The following is a 24780-nucleotide window of genomic DNA, read 5'->3' as shown; positions in this document are numbered from 1 at the left end:
GACGTGGCTTCCAGAGGCAGTTTGGAACTCGGTAGTGAGTGTTGCAACCGAGAACAGGCGATTTTTATGCACTACACGCTTCGGCACTCAGTGGTCCTGTTCTGTGAGCTTGTGTGGCCTACAACTTCACGGCTGAGCCGTTGTTGCTCCTAGACATTTCCACTTCACAATAACAGCACTTATAGTAGACCGGGGCAGCTCTAGCAGGGCAGAAATTTTCCGAACTGACTTGTTGGAAAGGTGGCATCCTATGACAGTGCCACATTGAAAGTCTCTGAGCTCTTCAGTAAGGCTATTCTACTGCCAATGTCCGTGTATGGATGGCTGTGTGCTCGATCTGATACACCTGTCAGCAACGGGTGTGGCTGAAATAGTAAAATCCACTAATTTCAAGGGATGTCAACATACTTTCGTATATATAATATATCTATTGGACCTCCTTATGTTTTGGGGCAGAAATGTGCAATGTCATGATCATGTTGTAAAAAGGCAGTGTTATGGGTTGACTTTTATGATAGCCTTAGTTTCAGCCAGATCCTTTTTTTATGACAAGATTAATGCCACCTGCATGTAGGAAACACATAGTAAAGGATAGTGGATGGGAAGGACCATTTTTAGTAGACTCATGTCATGTTAACCAGATTTGAATAATGAAGATATTTTGACTCTGGCTTGTATTCCTTCTCAGCTGAATATATGCTCCTATATTCTTCACCCGTTTTGAGTTACACAGCCAGACCAAAATTAGCCTCTCATGGGATCATCAGGGCCAGATTATTATACAATTTCAGACAAAGTAAAAAGTTATATTTGGATGTTATGCATGGTTGAATATATTAGTAAAATGTATTTGCATGTTAAAAACCTGAAAGTTTAAGATTAAACAAGGTTAAATGTTCCTTTTTGAAAGGTGATTTCGAAACTATTTTTCGGGGATAAAATAATTATTTCTGCTTTCCATATCATTAAAATTAAATGTGTGTGTTTAGCTGGTTATAAAAATGTTAATACTGTACCACTAATATTTGTTTGTGATCGTTAAATGGGATTTCATTGGCAAAATATCAGTGGTTCAGTTGTGTACCTTTCTATTGAGGAGGTAGACTACTACATTACCTGCCAGTTGGCAAACTTTGCTCCCATCATCAACACATGATTATCCGGGTGGTCTAATAGCTGTTTTTCACCACAGTAAACATTCTTGTGTCTGAGCAGTGCTATGTCAAGGTGACCAGAAGGAGTTTAAAATGTTTTCTCATAGTTAAGTCACTGAACATTTACAAAGTTACACTGTATACAGATAGAAATGAAGAACAACAGCAAAGGTGCTCGACGAGAGCTAAGAAATCTCCATTAAACAGCAATGTCTGTTAGTGTTCCCTCTTTTTCTCCTTCTCTCCCTTTTTCTCCCTCTCTTCAGAGTGAACTGCAACAGCCTGTCCTGTTATTCCAATGTTTCCTCAACAGGCAGCTACCAATGAAGCTCATCTCCTGTCCAGAGAAAACAAAGCCAAGCCACATTCCCAGCGTTCAATTTGCTGTTACATCGGAGGTCGGTGAATTGGGGTTTGGGCTCTGTCTGGAAGAGCTGGGTGGCTGGTAATCTGCACTGGTGGGGGCCTCAGCCTGGTCCATGGAAATTACTGGTGTGAATATTTACAGATCTTAATTTGAACAGAGTTTTGTTCATGAGAACTGTTCTGTACTACAGGAAATGCCAACATGTAGTGTATTTGAGTTTTAAAAAGTATTCTAAAGTTTGTAAATTCTACTTAGGGCAAATCCAGTCTGAATTTTCTAATGAAAAAATGTATCATCCTCTAGAAAAACTTCCATTCATTATAATCCACATTATAATTCACATTTCCAGTTGCTGGAATCTTTTCCTGCTGTAGCAAACCGGCTCCAATTAATATCCTACATCTGTAGGAAAGCTCTTCATGTGAAGGCACACACAGTACATTTTCAGCTTTCCTTTCCTAAAAATGTAATTTTAAATGATAAAATCATGGTAATAAATTTCATTCACTGCAAATTAACATGGTTATAGCCTAGATAAAAAGCTGTGATAGGATCTAATGTGAAAAAGCCAAAAGTGATCTCGTTCTTACAAAAACAAACCACAAACATATTGATGATGATGGTAATGATAATGATGATAGCGTTGTTGTTTTTTTACTGTGTAAATCCTGAATTGTTGTAATCTGACCAATGACTGTAGGTAGGAACCGTAAATACACCGGCTCTAGTTTACTCCCGGAGTGATTTCATCAATGGTAGCAAAGTGTCATCATACAAGCTAGCATGCCGCTAGTCAGTTTAGCGAACTGTCTCTAATATTGTTTTATTATTTCACTAAAAGTTATTACCACGTATCGGTGAAGGTCTTTACATATTAAAATAGCATCACGATATTTTGTATCTCGGTTGAGGCTGTTGAACTTTTCAGGATTAAGAACTCTTGGTTAGCTAGCTCGTAAACAGTTGACTGTACAGCACTGTCATTTGGGTGACAAGCGTGTTGCTGCTGAATAAACCAGCTGACGTTATCGAATAGGTAGGTCACGTATGTGATTTGCTTCATCTACTACTAGGGGGTCATAACCTGACAATTTGGTATTATTGTTTGCACGTATTGAATCAATTTGTTCGCTACAGTAGCTGACTGCATATGTTTGTGTGTCGCTAGCTAGAGTGGGCTTGCTTTACGATTTTGGGATAATGCAATAACTTGCTAACTGTTTGGTGTCAACAAGAGAGCAAGTCTGGTTATCAGTACAATCATGTTGAAGTGGTCACAAATTTGACGTGTGTGTGTTCCCAGGTGTATAACAGCAGATGGAGCTGCAGGCGGTATTGATGGCTGCTGGTGGTGGGTCTCGTATGATGGACCTAACCTACAACACCCCCAAACCTCTGCTACCTGTAGGAAACAAGCCCCTCATCTGGTACCCCCTCAACCTGCTGGAGAGAGTGGGGTTTGAAGGTAATATTCTCTACATTTAGGGCTTGATCCAGTCAAACCCACTTTGGTGTATTACTGTTACACATTTTTTAATGATCAAATGAATCCCCAAATCCTGGTTTTGTATACTACAACAACCAGTTAGACGCACTCACTGGTAGATGCTTCCCGTTTTCAGAATAAGAGTTGCATGTGTGTGGGCAGTGTCAGTAGTTTGTCACCAATGGCCCAATAGATGTCACATAGGGACTGACAGTCAAAAGTACTGCTCTAGTGCTATCAGTTGCAGAGTCATTCTTTTTTAAAGGACATATACCACCTTTACAATACGATGGCCTCCAACTCCAAGACGTGTTACGTAGTATTTCAGACATAAGGAGGCCTACAACCTAGCTAACATGTTTTTTTTGGAGTATGTGAGTTTAGCTAGCATACTTAAATATTGCAGTTAAGACCAAGTGAATGCATGGGTAGACCTATTTACAGTGTTTATAGGTCCCAGCTGTGGTCAGTTTGCTGCCAGGCCTCACCAGTCAGGCTGCATTTGGGTAATGATAAGTTGAAGGTAATTATTGGGGGATAAATGACAAAGATTGTTATATAGACTACTATTTTCCCCTCTAATCATATGCCTCAGGGCTTGATATAGGACTCCTTTCGGCCTAGTTGTAACTTTCATAGCCATCCACTGTGGTCTGGGAAAGCTGTTCTTGTCCACCTGTGTGCTTCAGTAAAGTGCACGTCAAGGCCCTCCACTGGAGTATCAGTCTTCTAGAAAGTGTGGATTTTTTATATTTTTTTTATGATTTCTTGTTGAGTTCCTCATTATCGTTAGTGTTGAAGTAACCTAAAGCAAGGTTTTATCCCACCAAAAGAAACTCACGCTAACTGCTTTTATTGTTAATAGGAGTCCAGTTTCACTAATTGGTGCATACAAATAGGCTATAGGGAGTTTGCAAATGGAGATAATGTAGCGAAAGTTGACATACTATTCCACCTGGAATACATGTTCTAGTCAGAGCCCTCCCAGTCCCTATAGTAACTTCATGTGTGGCAGTACTTACTGTGAGAAGCCAACTAGTAAGGCCCTGCAATTAGATTTTACAAGGCTAAATAAGGCAACAGTAAACAAACTAGTTTGGTTGAAACATTTATACAGTCAAGACTCCATTACAAGACTTCCTAGCAATGTTCTCAATGTGTAAATACATCTATCACAAGCTCTGTTTCCATTGGAAGTGTTTTGAATGATTTTCATAATGTATATTCTGCCAGTAAGCACATTGTCTAATATGTTTGGTCATTGTCATCTGTCCCATTTGCTTGACTGGGTTTAGTCTTTCTAAATGTCTTTTATTTTTCCTCTGTAGAGGTAATTGTTATCACAACCAAAGAGGTGCAGAAGATGATCAGCACAGACCCCAAGGTGAAGCTGGATGTGAAGATGAAGTTAGACTTGGTGTGTATCCAGGAGGATGCTGACATGGGCACCGCCGACGCCCTCAGGCACATCCAGCAGAAAGTCAAGGTGGGTGGAATGGCACCCTGCCATTTGGGATGCATACACAGACTGTTGATCTCAGAGCCAGATTGGCTGCTCTCTCTGCCACCGCATTGGCTGGATCTACTGTGGGTGCTCCTGGGGGATAAATCCAAATTGAGTTATGGGTGTGTTATATATACAGTGCCTTGCGAAAGTATTCGGCCCCCTTGAACTTTGCGACCTTTTGCCACATTTCAGGCTTCAAACATAAATATATAAAACTGTATTTTTTTGTGAAGAATCAACAACAAGTGGGACACAATCATGAAGTGGAACGACATTTATTGGATATTTCAAACTTTTTTAACAAATCAAAAACTGAAAAATTGGGCGTGCAAAATTATTCAGCCCCTTTACTTTCAGTGCAGCAAACTCTCTACAGAAGTTCAGTGAGGATCTCTGAATGATCCAATGTTGACCTAAATGACTAATGATGATAAATACAATCCACCTGTGTGTAATCAAGTCTCCGTATAAATGCACCTGCACTGTGATAGTCTCAGAGGTCCGTTAAAAGCGCAGAGAGCATCATGAAGAACAAGGAACACACCAGGCAGGTCCGAGATACTGTTGTGAAGAAGTTTAAAGTCGGATTTGGGTACAAAAAGATTTCCCAAGCTTTAAACATCCCAAGGAGCACTGTGCAAGCGATAATATTGAAATGGAAGGAGTATCAGACCACTGCAAATCTACCAAGACCTGGCCGTCCCTCTAAACTTTCAGCTCATACAAGAAGAAGACTGATCAGAGATGCAGCCAAGAGGCCCATGATCACTCTGGATGAACTGCAGAGATCTACAGCTGAGGTGGGAGACTCTGTCCAAAGAACAACAATCAGTCGTATATTGCACAAATCTGGCCTTTATGGAAGAGTGGCAAGAAGAAAGCCATTTCTTAAAGATATCCATAAAAAGTGTCGTTTAAAGTTTGCCACAAGCCACCTGGGAGACACACCAAACATGTGGAAGAAGGTGCTCTGGTCAGATGAAACCAAAATTGAACTTTTTGGCAACAATGCAAGTCGTTATGTTTGGCGTAAAAGCAACACAGCGCATCACCCTGAGCACACCATCCCCACTGTCAAACATGGTGGTGGCAGCATCATGGTTTGGGCCTGCTTTTCTTCAGCAGGGACAGGGAAGATGGTTAAAATTGATGGGAAGATGGATGGAGCCAAATACAGGACCATTCTGGAAGAAAACCTGATGCAGTCTGCAAAAGACCTGAGACTGGGACGGAGATTTGTCTTCCAACAAGACAATGATCCAAAACATAAAGCAAAATCTACAATGGAATGGTTCAAAAATAAACATATCCAGGTGTTAGAATGGCCAAGTCAAAGTCCAGACCTGAATCCAATCGAGAATCTGTGGAAAGAACTGAAAACTGCTGTTCACAAATGCTCTCCATCCAACCTCACTGAGCTCGAGCTGTTTTGCAAGGAGGAATGGGAAAAAATGTCAGTCTCTCGATGTGCAAAACTGATAGACATACCCCAAGCGACTTACAGCTGTAATCGCAGCAAAAGGTGGCGCTACAAAGTATTAACTTAAGGGGGCTGAATAATTTTGCACGCCCAATTTTTCCGTTTTTGATTTGTTAAAAAAGTTTGAAATATCCAATAAATGTCGTTCCACTTCATGATTGTGTCCCACTTGTTGTTGATTCTTCACAAAAAAATACAGTTTTATATCTTTATGTTTGAAGCCTGAAATGTGGCAAAAGGTCGCAAAGTTCAAGGGGGCCGAATACTTTCGCAAGGCACTGTATATGTATATGTGTGTGTGTGTGTGTGTGTGTGTGTGTGTATCAGTATACTGTACAGGCGTATCAATACAGACCTTATTAGTGTATGTCTAACAGTCCAAGTCAACACTGTCTCATAGTAGAGCACCTCATAGATAAAGTGGAATCAATGATTAATTGCTTTGGAATTTGGGGGGGCCACAGAGTCAGCTTTAGGCTCTACGGATGACTGATCATTTAAAAAAAGAAAAGGGGAAAAAATGCCTGCACAAATGTTCTCACAGTGTGTCAGTGTTTTTACCGGACCATGTGGGTAGGGGGGGTTCATCCAGTGAGGGAGCGAGGGTACTACTAGCCCCTGAATGAGCCTATAGAAGACAGGCACCCCGTGTTTCACCTGGACACAGTATGGAAAGACTGAGGTCAGCAAGGCTATTGAAGCAGGAGATCCTGTGTGCCGCTGGGCGACCACTGATCCGTGCGTTCCTGGCTCCGGCTAAGCGAAGGGCCTCATTTCACCTGCTGAAAACCTGCCTCCCCATCCCCTCCCTCCAGCCATTGCCCTCCTTCCCCCTCCCCTCGCTGCTTTCCAAACATATGATGTCAGAAGCAGTCCGTTGCAACCCACCCTGGTCTGTTGCATTCTGGAGCCTGTACAGGGAGACGTGTGGGGACAGCGACCCAGAGTACTTTATATTTTTTGTTGTCAAAATTAGATCATATTCAATTATTTTTGTTATGTTGGTACTGTAACTGTACAAAGTATTAAGTTCAGACTTAAGAGTGATTGTGTGGCTCATGAGTCCCTATTCAGACTCCCTATTTGCGTTCACTTACAGTAAAGCCACGTTACAAAGGCAAATAGATATTCATTGACTGTCTGGGGGCAAACAGAACCCACCGGGCTCAGCTGGCCTCCAGGATGATGAGAGAGCGGGCTCCAGCATGCTCCTTTCCTTCCCTCCCAGTGCCTCCACATGCCTTTATTCCTAATCCACCACAGTCACGTAGATTAAAGGCATTGAGTTGCACTGCACACAAACAGACACTGGGGTGATGAGAGAGGACACCTGGCAATGGGGCTCCAAATCCCTGCATAGGAATCACTCTGTCGTCTCTCCCCTCCCAGACCATCTCCTCACACGAACACACTGCGCCCGGAGAATGATGGGTGTATCTTCCTAAATACTGTTCCATTTGCCTAAAGTCACCTATTGAAAAAAGATTAGTGTACAAGCACTTTCTGTTCAGTGCAGTGATTAAGCATTAAGCCACTTTGACGTTTGCCCCTCTTTACTTGGTTGGAGATTCTGGGGAAGAAGCAGCAGTGAGTCCAGTATGTATGACACAGAGCAGCAGGCTTTTCATGTGAGTGGGGACACAGGAGACATGGTTGAGTGAGAGCGGGAGGTCGGGAGTTCTTGCTATTCCCTCCCGTGCACACACAGACAGACACACAGAGTAGAGCTCCCCCTCTGTCGTAAGTGCATGTAATAGAAGAGACTACACTCTGTATATTCACAATTTGAATTAGGCTTAAATAAGTTTAAACCGCTCAATCTTTGTTTTCTGATATTACATTTTTGGCATGTGTTGGAGATGAGGTATAAATTAGAATGATTATATACGAATTGTAATTTCAACGTCATTTTTTTTTTTTTTTTTTTTTTACTATTGTAGGCTATTAGTAGGGTCGTTCCACCTCAAAAAGCACAAGAGGATTTCAACGCTCACTATATCAGATTGTCCTGAAATTGTTTCTGCAGTTAGAAACCGATAAGATTAGCATTCCTGAAACTTTATTTTGTTGAAATATAATTTGATCTCTGAGAAATTACGCTAATTGATTGTGAGCAAGACAAAGGAGCTCATCGTGGACGATAGGAAAAGGTGCGCCGAGCAGGCCCACGTTAACACCAACTGGGCTGAAGTGGAGCAGTTTGAGAGTTTCAAGTTCCTTGGTGTCCACATCACCAATGAACAATCATAGTCCAAACACACCAAGACAGTCGTGAAAAGGGCACGACAAAACCTTTTCCCCCCTCAAGAGATTGAAAAGATTTGGCATGGGTCCCCAGAGTAAAGTTCTACAGCGGCACCATCGAAAGCATTTCACAGTAAGGTCTACAACTGTTGTTTTTGGCACATGTGACAAATGTTATTTTATTTTAATTTCTAGGATTCAGATTATATTAAATAAATATAGTACCCAATATCTGATTTGGACCCATTAGCTACCAATGAAATATATATCACAACTTTGAATTTCACCCCATCTCAAAATCTAATGATTTTGACCGTTTGCAAGTTTAGTGAGCTTCTTTTCTCCTCCTGCTTTGGCCATAACAGTGTGCCTTGCAAAGGGATTTTATTTCCTCGTTATGATATTATCAACTTTGTCCAGTATATCTAAAAAACCCTGATTGTTTAAAGCAAAACTACCAAAACTTTTGCTGATGGTGAACCTGATCAATTGGAAAAAATATATATTGTAAGCAGTGATTGACTCGGACTGGAGCTCACCGGAGCTGAGTTCCGGCACCTCAAATATTCTACTGCTTGAGCTCCCGTCCTTCTCATAGAATATTAGCTAAAAAGTATTGTGGAGCACCTAAATGTAAATAGTACCGGCACCTAAAAAGGAGTACCGGCACCTATTTCAGTCCAAGCACTGATTGTAAGCCCCGTTCAGCAGCCTATAGCCAGATAGATAACAATAACCTAGCAAATGACATAGGTTGTCACTCAACTACTGAAGCGTGATATTGCACAAGCCATTTTAGCACTTGAATGCTGAAGGTGCCGTGCGGATGTGCAAGATCAGGAACAGACCTTCCGTTGGTCAGAATGCAAAGCTGGACATAGTGAGCACTTTGCCTGGGCTACTGATATTCCCTGGGGTTGTTAGGCATGTAAAATGACTTGAAGATCAATGACTGTCAACGCATCAGTTGTCATAAAAGTTTTACCATCCCCAAAATGTTGCTGTTATAGAGCTAATTCTACACATTTTGCCATGGGGCTTAGAGAACATTTGCAGTTTAAAAGCTAATTTCCTGCAATTCTACACATTTTGCTATGGCTTATGCCTTGTTCTTATGACTCAAACATTGTAACAAAATAAATGGGGGCACCATGCCATGACATTTTTTGGAATTTTCATTCTCCCTGGCTGTCTAGTTTTTATTTTGGTGATTTGTTTGTTCTCCAATATGATCTTGTAAAAATGTAGGTGTGACGCTGCTAAATGCATGTAGTGGAAACACTATGTTTGAGAAATAATATGAATTGCTTCTCCGTACTATGTTATGTATTCTCTGTGAATCTGGGGATGTTTTTATTTTATTTTTCCCTGGTCAGAGAAATTAGTCATTGTAGTATTTACCATAAAGTAGTGTGAAAGTACCAGGTTTTGACCACTAGATGCCACTGTTCCTGCTATACCGCCACACTATTTTATCCATTTTGCTGGTCTCTTGTGTTTTATTAACTTTGGGTAGAAAACCAATAGTTGTCTCATTATGAAAATAAATCAATTGTGTGGTCATCCTCCATGAAAACAATTCAGTTTGTCCTAATAGCAACCTAATGCTTCAACCCAACTCTCCTTGAATAGTCCAAGTGTCAGCTCTGAAAGGGCTCTCCATATGCAATTCTCATATGAAGATTTTTCCTTCAAGCCCAGAACTTTGATGGAGAAATAGGCTAGGGGCTAAAATGTTGTGACAACCCTAAAAAATTATTAATGCATGGCAGTCTTATGTTTTTCAATAAAATAATCAGGAAACAGCTCTATATGTATTGTGAATAGTGACACTAAACCCTTTACCATTGAAGACCATTAGAGACCATAACATTGAAACCATTAGAACTGCTGTGGCCTAATGGTTTGCTTGTTCAGCAGGAATGGTCTAACAGTAATCCAGACCTTTTTTAAGGGAATAAACCACACACACAAAGGGGCCATTTCCTGGACACCAATAAAGCATAAAAGGGCAGATTTGTTTCATGGAAGACAGGCTTGAATTGTGAGGATTATTTTCATCATGCACAGAATATATTGGTTTTCTACCCTAAATTGCAAAGAAAATGCTGTGATCTATTTAATAAACTCCAGAGACTAGCAAAATGGATGTGTGGCAATATAGCAGGAACAGTGTCATCTAGTGGTCAAAACCAGGGTATTTTGACACTATGTTCAATAATAGACGAACTAATTTCTCTGAACTGGGGGAAAAAACATCACCAGATTCACATGGAATACTTTACATAGTAAAGAGAAGCAATATTTTAAGCCGCAACTTCATACTACACTGAACAAAATATAAACGCGACATGTAAAGTGTTGGTTTCATGAGCTGAAATAAAAGATCCCAGAAATGTTCCATATGCATTTGAGAGCTTATTTCTCTCAAATGTTTTGCACACATTTCTTTACATCCCTGTTAGTAAGCATTTCTCCTTTGCCAAGATAATCCATCCACATGACAGGTGTGGCATATCAAGAAGCTGATTAAACAGCATTATTATTACACAGGTGCACCTTGTTCTGGGCACAAAGAAAGGCCACTCTAAAATGTGCAGTTTTGTCACACAGCACAATGCCACAGATGTGTCATGTTTTGAGGGAATGTGCAATTGGCATTCTGACTGTGGGAATGTCCACCAGAGCTGTTGCCAAAGACTTGAATTTAAATTTCTCTACCATAAGCCGCCTACAACATAGTTTTAGAGAATTTGGCAGCACATCCAACTGGCCCCACACCTGCAGATCATGTGCGGGCGAGCGGTTTGCTGATGTCAACTTGCTGAACAGAGTGCCCTCTGGTGGCGGTGGTGTTATGCTATAGACAGGCATAAGCTACGGACAACGAACACAATTACATTTTATCTATGGAAATTTGAGTGCCCAGAGATACCATGACTAGATCCTGAGGCCCATTGTCACGCCATTCATCCGCCACCATCACCTTATGTTTCAGCCTGATAATGCACAGCCCCATGTCGCAAGGATCTGTACACAATTCCTGGAAGTTGAAAATGCCTGTTCTTCCATGGCCTGCATACTCACCAGACCTTTCACCCATTTGAGCATTTTCGGGATGCTCTGTGTCGACATGTATGACAGCGTGTTCCAGTTCCCGCCAATATCTAGCAACTTCACACACAGCCATTGAAGATGAATAGGACAACATTCCACAGGCCACAATCAACAGCCTGATCAACTCTATGTAGATGAGATGTCACACTGCATGAGTCTGGTGTGGTCACACCAGATACTGACTGGTTTTCTTATTATTTATTTCTTTAAGTTATCTGTGACCAACCAATGCATATCTGTATTCCCAGTCATGTGACATCCATAGATTAGGGCCTAATGAATATATTTCAATTGACTGATTTCCTTATATGAACTGTAACTCAGGTAAAGCTTTGAAATTGTTGCATTTTATATTTTTGTTCAGTACACTTGTCAAACATAGAACTGATATGTACAGTGCATTTGGAAAGTATTCAGACCCCTTGACTTTTTCCACATTTTGTTACGTTACAGCCTTATTCTAAAATATATTCAATTACTTTTTTTCCTCGTCTATCTACACACAATACCCCATAATGACAAAGCAAAAACAGGTTTTTAGAATTTTTGGAAATGTATTAAATATAAAAAACTAACTTATTTACTTAAGTGTTCAGACCATTTGCTATGATACTCGAAATTCAGCTCCGGTGCATCCTGTTTCCATTGATAATCCTTTGATTCTACGACTTGATTGGAGTCCACCTGTGGTAAATTCAATTGATTGGACATGATTTGGAAAGGCATACACCTGTCTATATAAGGTCCCTCAGTTGACAGTGCATGTCAGAGCAACAACCAAGCCATGAGGTCGAAGGAATTGTCCGTGGAGCTCCGAGAGAGGATCGTGTCGAGGCACCGATCTGGGTAATGGTACTAAAACATTTCTGCGGCATTTCTGCGGCACACAGTGGCCTCCATCATTCTTAAATGGAAGAAGTTTGGAACCACCAAGACCCTTCCTAGAGCTAGCCGCCCGGTCAAACTGCGCAATCGTGGGGGGAAGGGCCTTGGTCAGGGAGGTGACCAAGAACCCGATGGTCACTCTGGCAGAGCTCCAGAGTTCCTCTGTGGAGATGGGAGAACCTTCCAGAGGGACAACCATCTATGCAGCACTCCACCAATCAGGCCTTTATGGTAGAGTGGCCAGACGGAAGGCACAGCTCAGTAAAAGGTACATGACAGCCCACTTGGAGTTTGCCAAAAGGCACCGGAAGGACTCTCAGACCATGAGAAACAAGATTCTCTGATGAAACCAAGATTGAACTCTTTGGCCGGAATGCCAACCTTCACATCTGGAGGAAACCTGGCACCATCCCTATGGGTAAGCATGGTGGTGGCAGCATCATGCTGTGGGGATGTTTTTCAGTGGCAGGGACTGTAAGACTAGTCAGGAAAGATGTATAGAGATCCTTGCTGAAAACCTGCTCCAGAGTGCTCACTGGACAACGACCCTAATCATACAGCCAAGTCAATGCAGGAGTGGCTTTGGGACGAGTCTCAATGTCCTTGAGTGGCCCAGCCAGCGCCCGGACTTGAACCTGATCGAACATCTCTGTAGAGACCTGAAAATAGCTGTGCAGAGACAATCCCTATCAAACCTGACAAAGCTTGAGAGGATCTGCGGTGAAGAATGGGAGAAACTCCCCAAATACAGGTGTGCTAAGCTTGTAGCGTCATACCCAAGAAGACTCAAGGCTGTAATCGCTATTGGATGTTGGGGTGGGATTGGCATGTGGTAAGGGTTGTCAATGGGTGGCTTTTGATTTTTGGGTGGGGATTCCCCAGCTCTTACTCAGTAGGAAGAAGTTGGGTACTATATTTATTGGATATTATCTGAAGCCTATAAATTAAAAGGGCCAATTTTGGTGCAATCAATTAGTTTAGGGAAAAACAGTTGTGCCCATCTTACCTGTTTTTTACTACAGAAACAATTTCAGAACAAATTGGCTGTAATGACATGGAACGACTCGGTAGCCTCATCTACATGATTTGTATAGTATGTACAAAATGCATATTGAAGAGGGCCTCCCTCCACATTATTCATTTAAATAGTATAAACACTTTCTTCATGTCAAACACACATAACCCAAACTGTTAAATCGAGATCAGTTGTCACTGGAATGTCTCGCTACAATGTAAATGTCAAATTGACAGCGCTCAGCAGAGACTTAGCCTAACTGCTGAAACCAGAGGTGTCTGACTGATTGCACTGTGTGTGTGTGTGTGTGTGTCTATGGACTGTGTGGAGACAGCAGGAATAGCAGGCAGGCCCTCTTGTCAGACACACCCTCTCCTCTCTCCAATGTGCTACATTCAGGGTGGTCTCACCTGGCTGGGAGGGGAGCAGGGCCTTGGGGCAGCCAGGCAGAACCAGGCAGGGGAGGAAGGCAGTGTGTGGGTGGCCCTGACCTAACCACCAGAGATCAGGCCTGCTAAATGGCCACAAACCCCGTCAGATGATCCTCCAGCTGACACCATTCCAGTGTCACACAGTCTGCATCCCAAATGGCACCCTACTCGCTATCTAGCTCACTACTTTTGAACAGGGCTCAGACTACCATCAGCCGTCACTCTGCCTCCGACCCACTGACTGGACAGCGTGTGGAGCGACAGACCGATAGCTCCCTCACGACCAGCTGCAACAAAGGGATGTTTGTTACTTTTGGTGGTTGGTTAACTTGGTACTCAAAAATAGAAATCAGTGCTATATGTTTAGCCATTAGGAGCGGCCTAGCGGATCGGTTTACCTTGACATCGTGACTTCAACTAATGGGCGATTATCCCAGCTGTTGACAGCATACATCATTGTACGGCCAGATGTACATACCCGTGTATTAGATACAGTGCCTTTTTCCACATTTTGTTCGTTTACAAAGTGGGATGAAAGTGGATTTAATTGTATTTTTTTTGTCAACAATCTACAAAAAATACTCTAAAATATGTTTTGAAAATAAAACACTAATATATCTTGGTTAGATAAGTATTCAAAAACCCTTAGTCAATACATGTAAGAATCACCTTTTGCAGTGATTACAGCTGTGAGTCGTTATTGGTAAATCTGAGCTTTTCACAGCTGGATTTTACAATATTTGCCCATTTATTCTTTCTAAAATTCTTCAGGCTCTGTCAAGTTGTTTGTTCATATTTGCTTGACAGCCATTTTCAAATCTTGCAATAGATTTTCAAGCAGATTTAAGTCAACTCAAACTAGGCCACTCCGGAACATTCAATATCGTCTTGGTAAGTAACTCCAGTGCATATTTGGCCTTGTTTTAGGCGTTTGTCCTGCTGAGAGGTGAATGTCTCCAAGTGTCTGTTGGGAAGCAGACTGAACCAAGTTTTCCTCTAGGATGTTGCCTGTGCTTAGCTCTATTCCCTTTCTTTTTATCCTAATAAACTCCCTTATCCTTGCAGATGACAAGCATACCCATAACACGATGCAGCCACCACCATGCTTGAACATATAAAAGTGGTACTCAGTGATGTGGTGTGTTGGATTTGCCCTAAACATAAAACTTTATTCAGGATAAAAACTTTAATTTATTTTCCACATTTTTTGTAGTATTATTTTAGTGCCTTATTGCAAACAGGATGCATGTTATGGAAATATTGTATTCTGTACAGTCTTCCTCCTTTTCACTCTGTCAATTAGGTTAGTATTGTAGAGTAACTATGTTTTTTTGATCCGTCAGTTTTCTCCCATCACAGCCATTAAACTTGAACTGTTATAAAGTCACCATTGGCCTCATGGTGAAATCCATGAGTGTGTTCCTTCTAGAGGTCGACCGATTAATCGGAATGGCCGATTTAATTAGGGCCGATTTCAAGTTTTCATAACAATCGGAAATCTGTATCTTTGGGCACCGATTTCCGATTATTATTTTAAAAATATATATTTTTTTTATACCTTTTATTTAACTAGGCAAGTCAGTTAAGAACACATTCTTATTTGCAATGACTGCCTAGGAACTGTGGGTTAACTGCCTTTTTCAGGGGCAGTACGACAGATTTTCACCTTGTCAGCTCAGGGATTCCAATCTTGCAACCGTACTGTTAACTAGTCCAACGCTCTAACCATTGCACTCCACGAGTAGCCTGCCTGTTACGCGAATGTAGTAGAAGCCAAGGTAAATTGCTAGCTAGCATTAAACTTATCTTATAAAAAAAAAAAATCAATCATAATCACTAGTTGTAACTACTGATCCAGTATAGCAGGCAATATTAACCAGGTGAAATTGTAATTTCTCTTGCGTTCATTGCACGCAGAGTCAGGGTATATGCAACAGTTTGGGCTGCCTGGCTCATTGCGAACTAATTTGCCAGAAATGTACGTAAATATGACATAACATTGAAGGTTGTGCAATGTAACAAAAGTATTTAGACTTAGGGATGCCACCCGTTAGATAAAATACCGAACGGTTCCGTATTTCACTGAAATAATAAACGTTTTGTTTTTGAAATGATCGTTTCCGGATTCGATCATATTAATGACGAAAGGCTCGTATTTCTGTGTGTTATTATGTTAGAATTAAGTCTGATTTGATAGAGCAGTCTGACTGAGCAGCAGCAGGCCCATAATCATTCATTCAAACAGCACTTTCGTGCGTTTTGCCAGCAGCTCTACGCAAGCACAGCGTTGTTTATGACTTCAAGCCTATCAGCCTAATGGCTGGTGTAACCAATGTAAAATGATTAGCTGGGTGTGCGCTAATACTGTTTCAAACGTCATTCGCTTTTAGATTTGGAGTAGTTATTCCCCTTGCGCTGCAAGGGCCGTGGCTTTTGTGGAGCGATGGGTAACGATGCTTCGAGTGTGGCTGTTGTCTATGTGTTCCTGGTTCGAGCCCAGGTAGGGGCAAGGAGGGGGACGGAAGCTATATTGTTACACTGGCAATACTATAGTGCCTATAAGAACATCCAATAGTCAAAGGTATATGAAATACAAATGGTATAGAGAGAAATAGTCCTATAATTCTTATAATAACTACAACCTAAAACTTCTTACCTGGGAATACTGAAGAATCATGTTAAAAGGAACCACCAGCTTTCATATGTTCTCATGTTCTGAGCAAGGAACTTAAACGTTAGCTTTCTTACATGGCACATATTGCACTTTTACTTTCTTCAACACTTTGTTTTTGCATTATTTAAACCAAATTGAACATGTTTCATTGTTTCATTATTTATTTTATTGATGTTTTATATTAAGTTAAAATAAGTGTTAATTCAGTATTGTTGTAATTGTCATTATTACAAATAAAAAATCATCGGTAACGGCTTTGTTGGTCCTCCAATAATCAGTATCGGCGTTGAAAAATCATAAACGGTCGACCTCTAGTTCCTTCCTCCCCGCCACAGAGTTAGGAAGGGCACATGTATCTTTGTAGTGACTGGGTGTATCGATACAACATCCAAAGTGTAATAACTGCACCATGCTCAACGGGATATTCAATGTCTGCTTTTTTAAATGTATTTTTACCCATCAATAGGTGCCCTTCTTTGCGAGGCATTGGAAAACCTTCCTAGTCTTTGTGGTTGATGCTACTTATGCGACTTGTTAAGCAGATTTTTACACCTGAACTTAACAAAAGGGTTGAATACTTACTGACTCATTTCTGTATTAATTTGTAAACATTTCTAAAAACATCATTCCACTTTGACAAAATGGGGTATTGTGCGTAGTGACCCAATCTCAATTTAATACATTTTAAATTCAGGCTCTTGCACAACAAAATTGAGAAAAAATCCAGAGGTGTGAATACTTTCTCGTGTGTGTGTGTGTGTGTGTTTATATGAACTGAATATGATTAAATGTAGCCTTTTTTTTTTTTTTTTTTTTTGGTAATGTAACTGATGCCTCTAAGGGACACTCAAAGGGAGATATTTTCTTTTTTTAATGTTACTTTCGTGATTTACTGTGAATAAAAAAAATTCAGAGCTTCACAAAATCTTCTGTGTTGAAGGCTTCTATGTTTTCAGTGTTGAAACCAAACCCCCACTCCCACACATGTCTGTTCCAACTATTAAAACCTGTCTTTTGGGGTCTGAAATAAATAGCCTAACCATAGTCTTGGATTAGCAGGAGAAGATGCTCCTTTAGTCTCTCTCCAGTAGCAGTGAGAGAGACCGAGACAGTGGAGTTGAGGGGCCCTGGCTCTGGCCTGGTTGTTATCTGTTGGCCATGTGTGCTACCGTGGAGTAGAGCAGAGCCAGACTGCTGAGCTGCATGCCCCGGGTGCAGAACGTCACGGCAGGGCCTCTCCCCAGGCCTCCCCAATGAGGCATGCAGCCTTTATAGAGCCAGGCACGCTTTAACAGGCCCCGCTCCTCACTCGCCTTCCCTGTTTATTTATCCACAGGCCCAAGATGGCCAGAGCAGATGGGAACCAGACATCTCAAACAGAAACAATGGCAAATGCAGCGCAGGATTTATCGCTGGATTCCCCTGTGCCCCTTGCTACACTACGCTAGGATGCCTCGCTAGGAGTTAGGAGAGCACCATGTTTATCAAGGAGGTTCACCCTCCCTATCCACTCCTATCTCTCTTCACCTCTCTCTCTATCTCCTCCTCTCTCTCTACCTCTGTCCCCACTTCCCCCTTATGAACCCATTTTTGTTGTGACTGTAGTTAAGAAAAACACAGCCAAACTTTTCATGCGCTATGGACTTCTTATGGAGCACCATTGCGTCATATGTTCATGCACATCATTCGAGATGAATGTCTCAGCTGCGAAGAAGCTCGGGTGTTTTGAGCATAATGTGGATCTGGACGGAATAAACTGTATTTGAAGGCTGGAGTGTGATAACTTACTGAGGCGTTGCCAAGGAACAGCTTAATGACTATTCACTTTCATTAGAAGGGTGTTCCTCCTATTAGGCAGAATAATGTAATGGACTCTGATGTGAAAGGGTCCTGGGCATGCTTTAGAAAAAGTTGAAGGGGATATTGTCATAGATCATCGCTGTCTTTTTGTTTCATTTTAAAGTTTGGCGATCAACGAATGGTAACGAGTAAGCCCTTTTGACTAGTACCAGCTATCATATTCTCCTATTCAAGTCAATGAACTGCTAATTGTTCTGAATTCTCTGTATCAGTGCTACAATACAACTGTTTGGTGGGGCCTGATCCTTGAGTGAAAACACCATCCTCTTCTTTTCGAAGCCTACTAACTACCTTTAACATTAGTATTGTTTCATACCAACAGAACCCAGATGCTCTGGGTCTTGAGGTAAAGAGACAGTGCTTATAAATCTCTGTGGTCCTTCTCCCTCTCTCAAATTCTGATGAATGTGCGTTTCTCTTCCATGTCTCCCTCCAGACGGACGTCTTGGTGGTGAGCTGTGACCTGATAACGGACGCTGCCCTCCACGAGGTGGTCGACCTGTTCCGAGCCCACAACGCTACCCTCTCCATGCTGATGAGCAAAGCCCACGAGTTCACCGAGACTGTTCCCGGACAGAAGGGCAAGAAAAAAACCGGTGCGATTCAGATGATTATAACACAACAAGCGTTATTACACCAGATCCCCTGCATTTGATTTTGAGTCAACCAAAAATAGTGAATGCAGAACACTACAATATCTGTCAGTATTTTTTATGGATGGTAAAATGGTACATTTCAAAGATTCATTCCCTAAAAAGGATATTCCCTAGTTAGCAAATGTTTATTGCGCTTGTAACAATCTACGATGAAGCTCGTTGACATTTTTATTTCTAAATCTGTCTTATTAAACCGAGTGAAGGTCTGTAGGCCTAGATGTTAGTTTACAAGCCAGTTTACAAGCCATCTAGCTTAGCCATCAAGCCAAGCTAGATGGCTTGCTTGTTAGTCGTGTGGTGAGATCTTAGCCATTGATGTGTGATTGTTCCTCTGGTGTCTTCCTTCTCCCAGGGGAGCAAAGGGACTTTGTCGGGGTGGATGGTACAGGAAAGAGGCTCCTCTTTATGGCCAACGAGGCCGACCTGGACGAAGGTGTGGTCATCAGGAAGTCCATCATGAGAAAGTGAGTATGACTTTATCATCACATTTAGTGGTTAAATGTACACTCTACTAAAGGACGTTGCCACGAACAGTACTGCAGATGTTGCGATAAACAAGATGCAAGACGTATTTCCCACACAGTCACACACAGTATCTGTGCATGTGCAAAGGTTCGCTTTACGCTGTTCGAGCATGGTAGGTGCGGGACCAAAACAGTGGGGGAGTTTAGCCTCACGCTTCAATGCTCTTAGTTGTTGTGGAAATTGACCCACTGTGCTGTTTACTTTGTGCACCTACGTCATATCACTGAGTCTACCTTTAAAAATGGTCTCCCCTCAAACCCAATAATGCCTATTGTCTGACTGGTGATGATGAATTGAAACTTATGAAATGTTGGCTGTATTGGTTAGTTATTAGTTTCCATTTCAAATATTTATTGCCTTGTCAAATTAAATCCCCGTTCTCACTATTAATGATGTGACGTTTTCATAGCCTTACAAATAATGTGACTGAGTTGGTCTGGGTAGGAACTAGGAGTCAGGTACAATAACGCCTCCCCCGGTCTAACAATACAGGGATACATATTTTATCACTTCTCTTTTGAGTCTGACTCTTGAGACTTTCCACTGGGCTGTCTTATCAACTGAACTGGGTTCAATTCCTATTTCAAAACTTTATCTGTAATGGTTTGAGCTTGAGCAACCATCACTCAACTGGCTCTCCAGGCAGGAAAAAGCAAATGTTTAACGCATTTGGAAGATCTCAAATAGTATTTGAACCCAGGTCTGTCTTATCAAGCCACCAGGTGTGTGTGTGTGTGTGTGTGTGTGCGATTGTGTGAGTTAGCAAAGCGCAAGGCGCGGGGTGGAGTGTTGAAGGGAACAACGCAAACTTGTTCAGATCTGACCCTGCATTTGTGTGGGATTGCTAATAAAAACACAGCACTCCCCAGCCTTGGCTGTCATGAGACTAACCAATTACTTCAGCTACACAGGGATTTGCTCCTGCTTTGGCTGTGTTCGGCAGTTTTTCCACGGCAGACCTCCTGTTCCAGCTTAGCGCATGCTGTGGTCCTTTTTCTTTCACTTGTTCTCGCTCTCTTTTTCAAACATCCATGTGGGCTTTATCGTTGCGCTGGGTGGTTGTGTGTGTGTTTGCATTTGGCTGCTCTGAAGCCGTGTATTTATGCTCTTATCTCATCGCCACCCTGTGTCTCAAAGTGGCAGTCGGCAGGAGAAACAATAATGCATTCTCCCTGACCCATTATCGGGTAAAAAGCTGCGGGATGCGTCTGGAAAAATGTAACCACTCTCAAATTCATAGCTATGGCTACAAGGACTGACCGTCCATAATATCAAAACATGTTTTGAGGCTAAATTGTGTTTTATAAATGTTGGCGCAAAACAAACTTATATTTTGGGTTCTGGTGGGGTTGAACAGTTGCACTACGCTCATGAGGCATTTTTAAGTTATGTTAATCGCCAAGGGTTATGGGTTCGATTCCCGCTGGGGCCACTCATACATAAAATGTTTGCACGCATGACTTTAAGTTGCTTTGGATAAAAGTGTCTGCTAAATGGTATTTATTATTATGATCCACAATGGATGTAGTAACTGCTGATTTGCCTATTTGTTTTTTAAAGCTTTAAAGCAGAATTCATGTTTGTTCAATTGCCAAAGGTGTAAATCCTACTTGAGCAGATCAATAAAATGATCTATTGATGTATAATACTTGCAAATGTACTGCCCACTACTAAATACATCTTGGTATTAAGGCCATTTGCAGTTGATAAAACGTCATGCATAAGGAATTCCGATAATAAGGAACTAGAATAATGAACTAGATAGTCAGCCATATTCGCTTTTGACAGAAATGGCAAACTTGCTCATCAAATACCCGTATGTCTAGTGTGCACAAAATAGATGAACCCATTAGTAGCATTATCTTGAGTCCCCTGTGTGGTGTCTATGATGTCTGGGCTGAAAGAGCTGAAGCTGTCGACATCCTGGCTGGACCTGGACTGCAGCCCTGGGCCCATATTCATAAAGTAGTTATCTAGGATCAGGTCCTCCCTGTCCATATAATCTTATCCATTATGACCTTAAAGGCAAAACTGATCCCAAATCAGCACTCCTACGAGACCTTTTGTGAAGATGAGCCCAGGTCTTGTGCCTTGGTCCTGGGCTTCTGGTCCTGTTCACTGGTCTGGGCTGTGGGCTGCGGTTCTATGACCTATGTTCTAGGTTGTGGACTCTGGGCTGTGGGAGCTGGTCTGTTGGGAGCTCATAAATACTTCAGGGAGCCCGAGCCACACTAAATCCTGCCCAATAAGAGAGGGGCCGCAACAGCAGCTGCAAGCATGCTTCCCTGCAAAAGCAAATTGGCACGTGCGCTAATGTGAGATACGCACACACATGCATGTAGCAAACACACACACACCAGGATATCACATGAAGTTGTGGGCTTGTGTCACTACATTCATACTGAGCTTACTTACACTGAATTTACTTGCATATAGGAAACATCTGAACATTTTGGCCTGCACATGCACATTGAAAGACTGGCTAATTGTATCTCCACAAACATGCACAACCTCACAGGCCTGAAGTTTATTAGACATGTTAACCCTAAACAAATTAAACTTCTAGTTGAGCTTTAAAATAGAAGTCGTCAATGAGCCCTAGGCCACTTGTTGAAAGACTGAGGTCTATTGAGTTTGTCAGTCTTATGATATCTTAAAGCTGTCGGCTAACTCTTCAGCTAGCATAAGTATCGATGCTTTGTCGTTTATTTCAGCCCCAGATGTCAAAGGTCTCTGTTTCGACTCTGTTTCCCCCCATTAAGCCCCTTTTTCCTGAGCGTAGGAAGTTTGAGACGTCTGAAAGCCTCCCCTACCAGCTCAAGTCGTTCCCTGGCTGTTTGTCTAAGCTGTCTCCAGAGTCTTTCTTTACTTGTCTGCCGTTGTATTTAAACAGACATAGGCTGGGTGACGTATGGAATGGGATTGCTGGGCTGCCGTCACGTGCTGCTGTCCTATACTGTGGTACGGCTAACCTGGGACCAATGGCTTAACCACCACTCACTTTGGGCCACTCAATTCCTTTGTACAAATTTCCCATTGATATCAATGCATGAGTTATTCGAAGTTACAAACGCAGATCTTGGGCTAGGATAAGGTCATAAGCTGTAGTCCACACTACCTACCAAAAGAGTTTTAATCTGTATTCTTCGTAGCTGTTTACAAACCACAATAGTCAGAGGCTGGCACTAAGACAGCATTGAATGAGCTGTATTCCGCTATAAGAAAACGCTCACCCAGAGGCGGCGCTCCTAGTAGCCGGGGACTTTAATGCAGGGAAACTTAAATCCGTTTTACCAAATTTCTTATCAGCACGATAAATGCTCTCCCTCGCCCTCCATTTGGCAAATCTTATCATAATTCTATCCTCCTGATTCCTGCTTACAAACAAAAATTAAAGCAGGAAGCACCATTGACTAGATCAATAAAAAAGTGGTCAGATGAAGCAGATGCTAAGCTACAGGACTGTTTTGCTTACGGAATTCATTCAATGGCATTGAGGAGTATACCACCTCAGTAATTGGCTTCATCAATATGTGCATCGATGACGTCGTCCCCACAGTGACCCCAACCAGAAGCCATGGATTACAGGCAACATCCGCACTGAGCTAAAGGCGAGAGCTGCCGCTTTCAAGGAGCGGGACTCTAACCCGGAACTTATAATAAATCCCGCTATGCCCTCCGACGAACGATCAAACAGGACTAGGATCAAATCGTACTACACAGGCTCTGACGCTCGTCGGATGTGGCATGGCTTGCAAACCATTACAGACTACAAAGGGTTCCACAGGTGCGAGCTTCCCAGTGACGTGAGTCTGCCAGACGAGCTAAACTACTTCTATCCTCGCTTCGAGGCAAATAACACTGAAACATGCATGAGAGCACCAGCTGTTCCGGAAGACTGTGCAATCACGTTCTCCGCAGCTGATGTGAGTAAGACATTTAAACAGGTCAACATTCACAATGGCCACAGGGCTAGACGGATTACCAGGAATGCAGTGGAGCAGGTTGAGAGCTTCAAGTTCCTGGTGTCCACATCACCAACAAACTAACATGGTCCAAGCACACCAAGACAGTCATGAAGAGGGCACGACAAAAGGTATTCCCCCTCAGTTGACTGAAAAGATTTGGCATTGGTCCTCAGATCCTCAAAAGGTTCTACAGCTGCACCATCGAGAGCATCCGGGTTGCATCACTGCCTGGTATGGCAACTGCTCGGCCTCCAACCACAAGGCACTACAGAGGGTAGTGCAAACGGCCCAGTACATCACTGGGGCCAAGCTTCCTGCCATCCAGGACCTCTATACCAGGCGGTGTCAGAGGAAGGCTCTAAAAATTGTCAAAGACTCCAGCCACCCTAGTCATCGACTGTTCTCTCTACTAACGCACTGAAAGCGGTACCGGAGAGCCAAGTCTAGGTCCAAGAGGCTTCTAAACAGATTCTACCCCCAAGCCGTAAGACTCCTAAACATCTAGCCCAGACTATTTGCATTGCCCCCCCACCCCCCCTCTTTACACCACTTTTACTCTCTGTTGTCACCTATGCATAGTCATCTTAATAACTCTACCTACATGTACATACTACTTTAACTAACCGGTACCCCCTCACATTGACTCTGTGCCCCCTGTATCAAGTCTCTCTATTGTTATTTTACTGCTGCTCTTTAATTACTTGTTACTTTTATCTCATTCTTATCTGTATTTTTTGGAAACTACATTGTTGGTTAGGGGCTCGTAAGTAAGCATTTAACTTTAAGGTGAAGGTTGTATTCGGCGCATGTGACTAAGAAAATTTGATCTTAAGTTGGTATTCAGCCCTTAAAGAACTTTCTCTTCCGTTCTAATGCCCTCATCCCTTGTTTTCTTTGATACACTGATATTTGGCCTACATGTTACAGCAGGATATGGTCAATATTCTTCAGAGACTCTTATTTTGATGACTTTTTAAAGGTGTTTGTTGGTTACCAAGCATCAGGTCTTGACCCCTGTCCTAGATTACCACCACGTTGTCCCATGCTAGTGGTCTGTGTGGTGACACCCTTCACTACCCATTTCCACATGTGAATGAAATGCAAGCTGAAGACATGCTACACATATGATATGAGTTGGCTCCTGAATTGATTTGACAGTGTGAAGGCTCCTGCAGATTCCTCGCATACAATGTTGCTCCACTTTCCACTGTAAATCCAGCAGAGGTGAAGTCAGTCCTTGCTGTACTACCATTTCTCTTTTAGGATGAAATCATGGATTTGGTAAATCACTTGAGGTCTACAGTACTTGGTTCCCGCTAAACTAAATATATTTGAAGAATTTATGACCATTGCAAAACAAGTAGCATGTGTCTCGTACCCTGTGTGCCATGAAGCACACTCCTCAAACATT

The 24780-nt window shown here is 42.2% G+C and overlaps 1 protein-coding gene across 2 annotated transcripts in view; it reads left to right on the top strand.

Annotated features, from left to right (window-relative positions):
- The first annotated feature begins 1420 nt into the window (after window positions 1-1420).
- The window catches only part of eif2b3 (eukaryotic translation initiation factor 2B subunit gamma), a 46268-nt gene continuing 22908 nt past the window's right edge, over window positions 1421-24780 (top strand). The window contains exons 1-5 of one of the 2 annotated variants that reach the window (XM_021589494.3): window positions 1421-1552; window positions 2825-2986; window positions 4336-4493; window positions 18657-18816; window positions 19229-19340. In XM_021589494.3, the coding sequence (XP_021445169.1) occupies window positions 2839-2986; window positions 4336-4493; window positions 18657-18816; window positions 19229-19340 (578 nt within the window). In that variant the 5' untranslated portion in view covers window positions 1421-1552; window positions 2825-2838. Of the gene's footprint in view, window positions 1553-2247; window positions 2558-2824; window positions 2987-4335; window positions 4494-18656; window positions 18817-19228; window positions 19341-24780 lie in introns of those variants that run through there. The other variant, XM_021589493.3, reaches the window with a different exon arrangement.

This window comes from Oncorhynchus mykiss, chromosome 28 (assembly GCF_057628025.1).
Source record: "Oncorhynchus mykiss isolate SJ-2025 chromosome 28, ASM5762802v1, whole genome shotgun sequence".
NCBI lineage: Eukaryota > Metazoa > Chordata > Actinopteri > Salmoniformes > Salmonidae > Oncorhynchus > Oncorhynchus mykiss.
The sequence above is the reverse complement of the archived record's forward strand: the minus strand, read 5'-3'. Positions and strand labels throughout refer to the sequence as shown.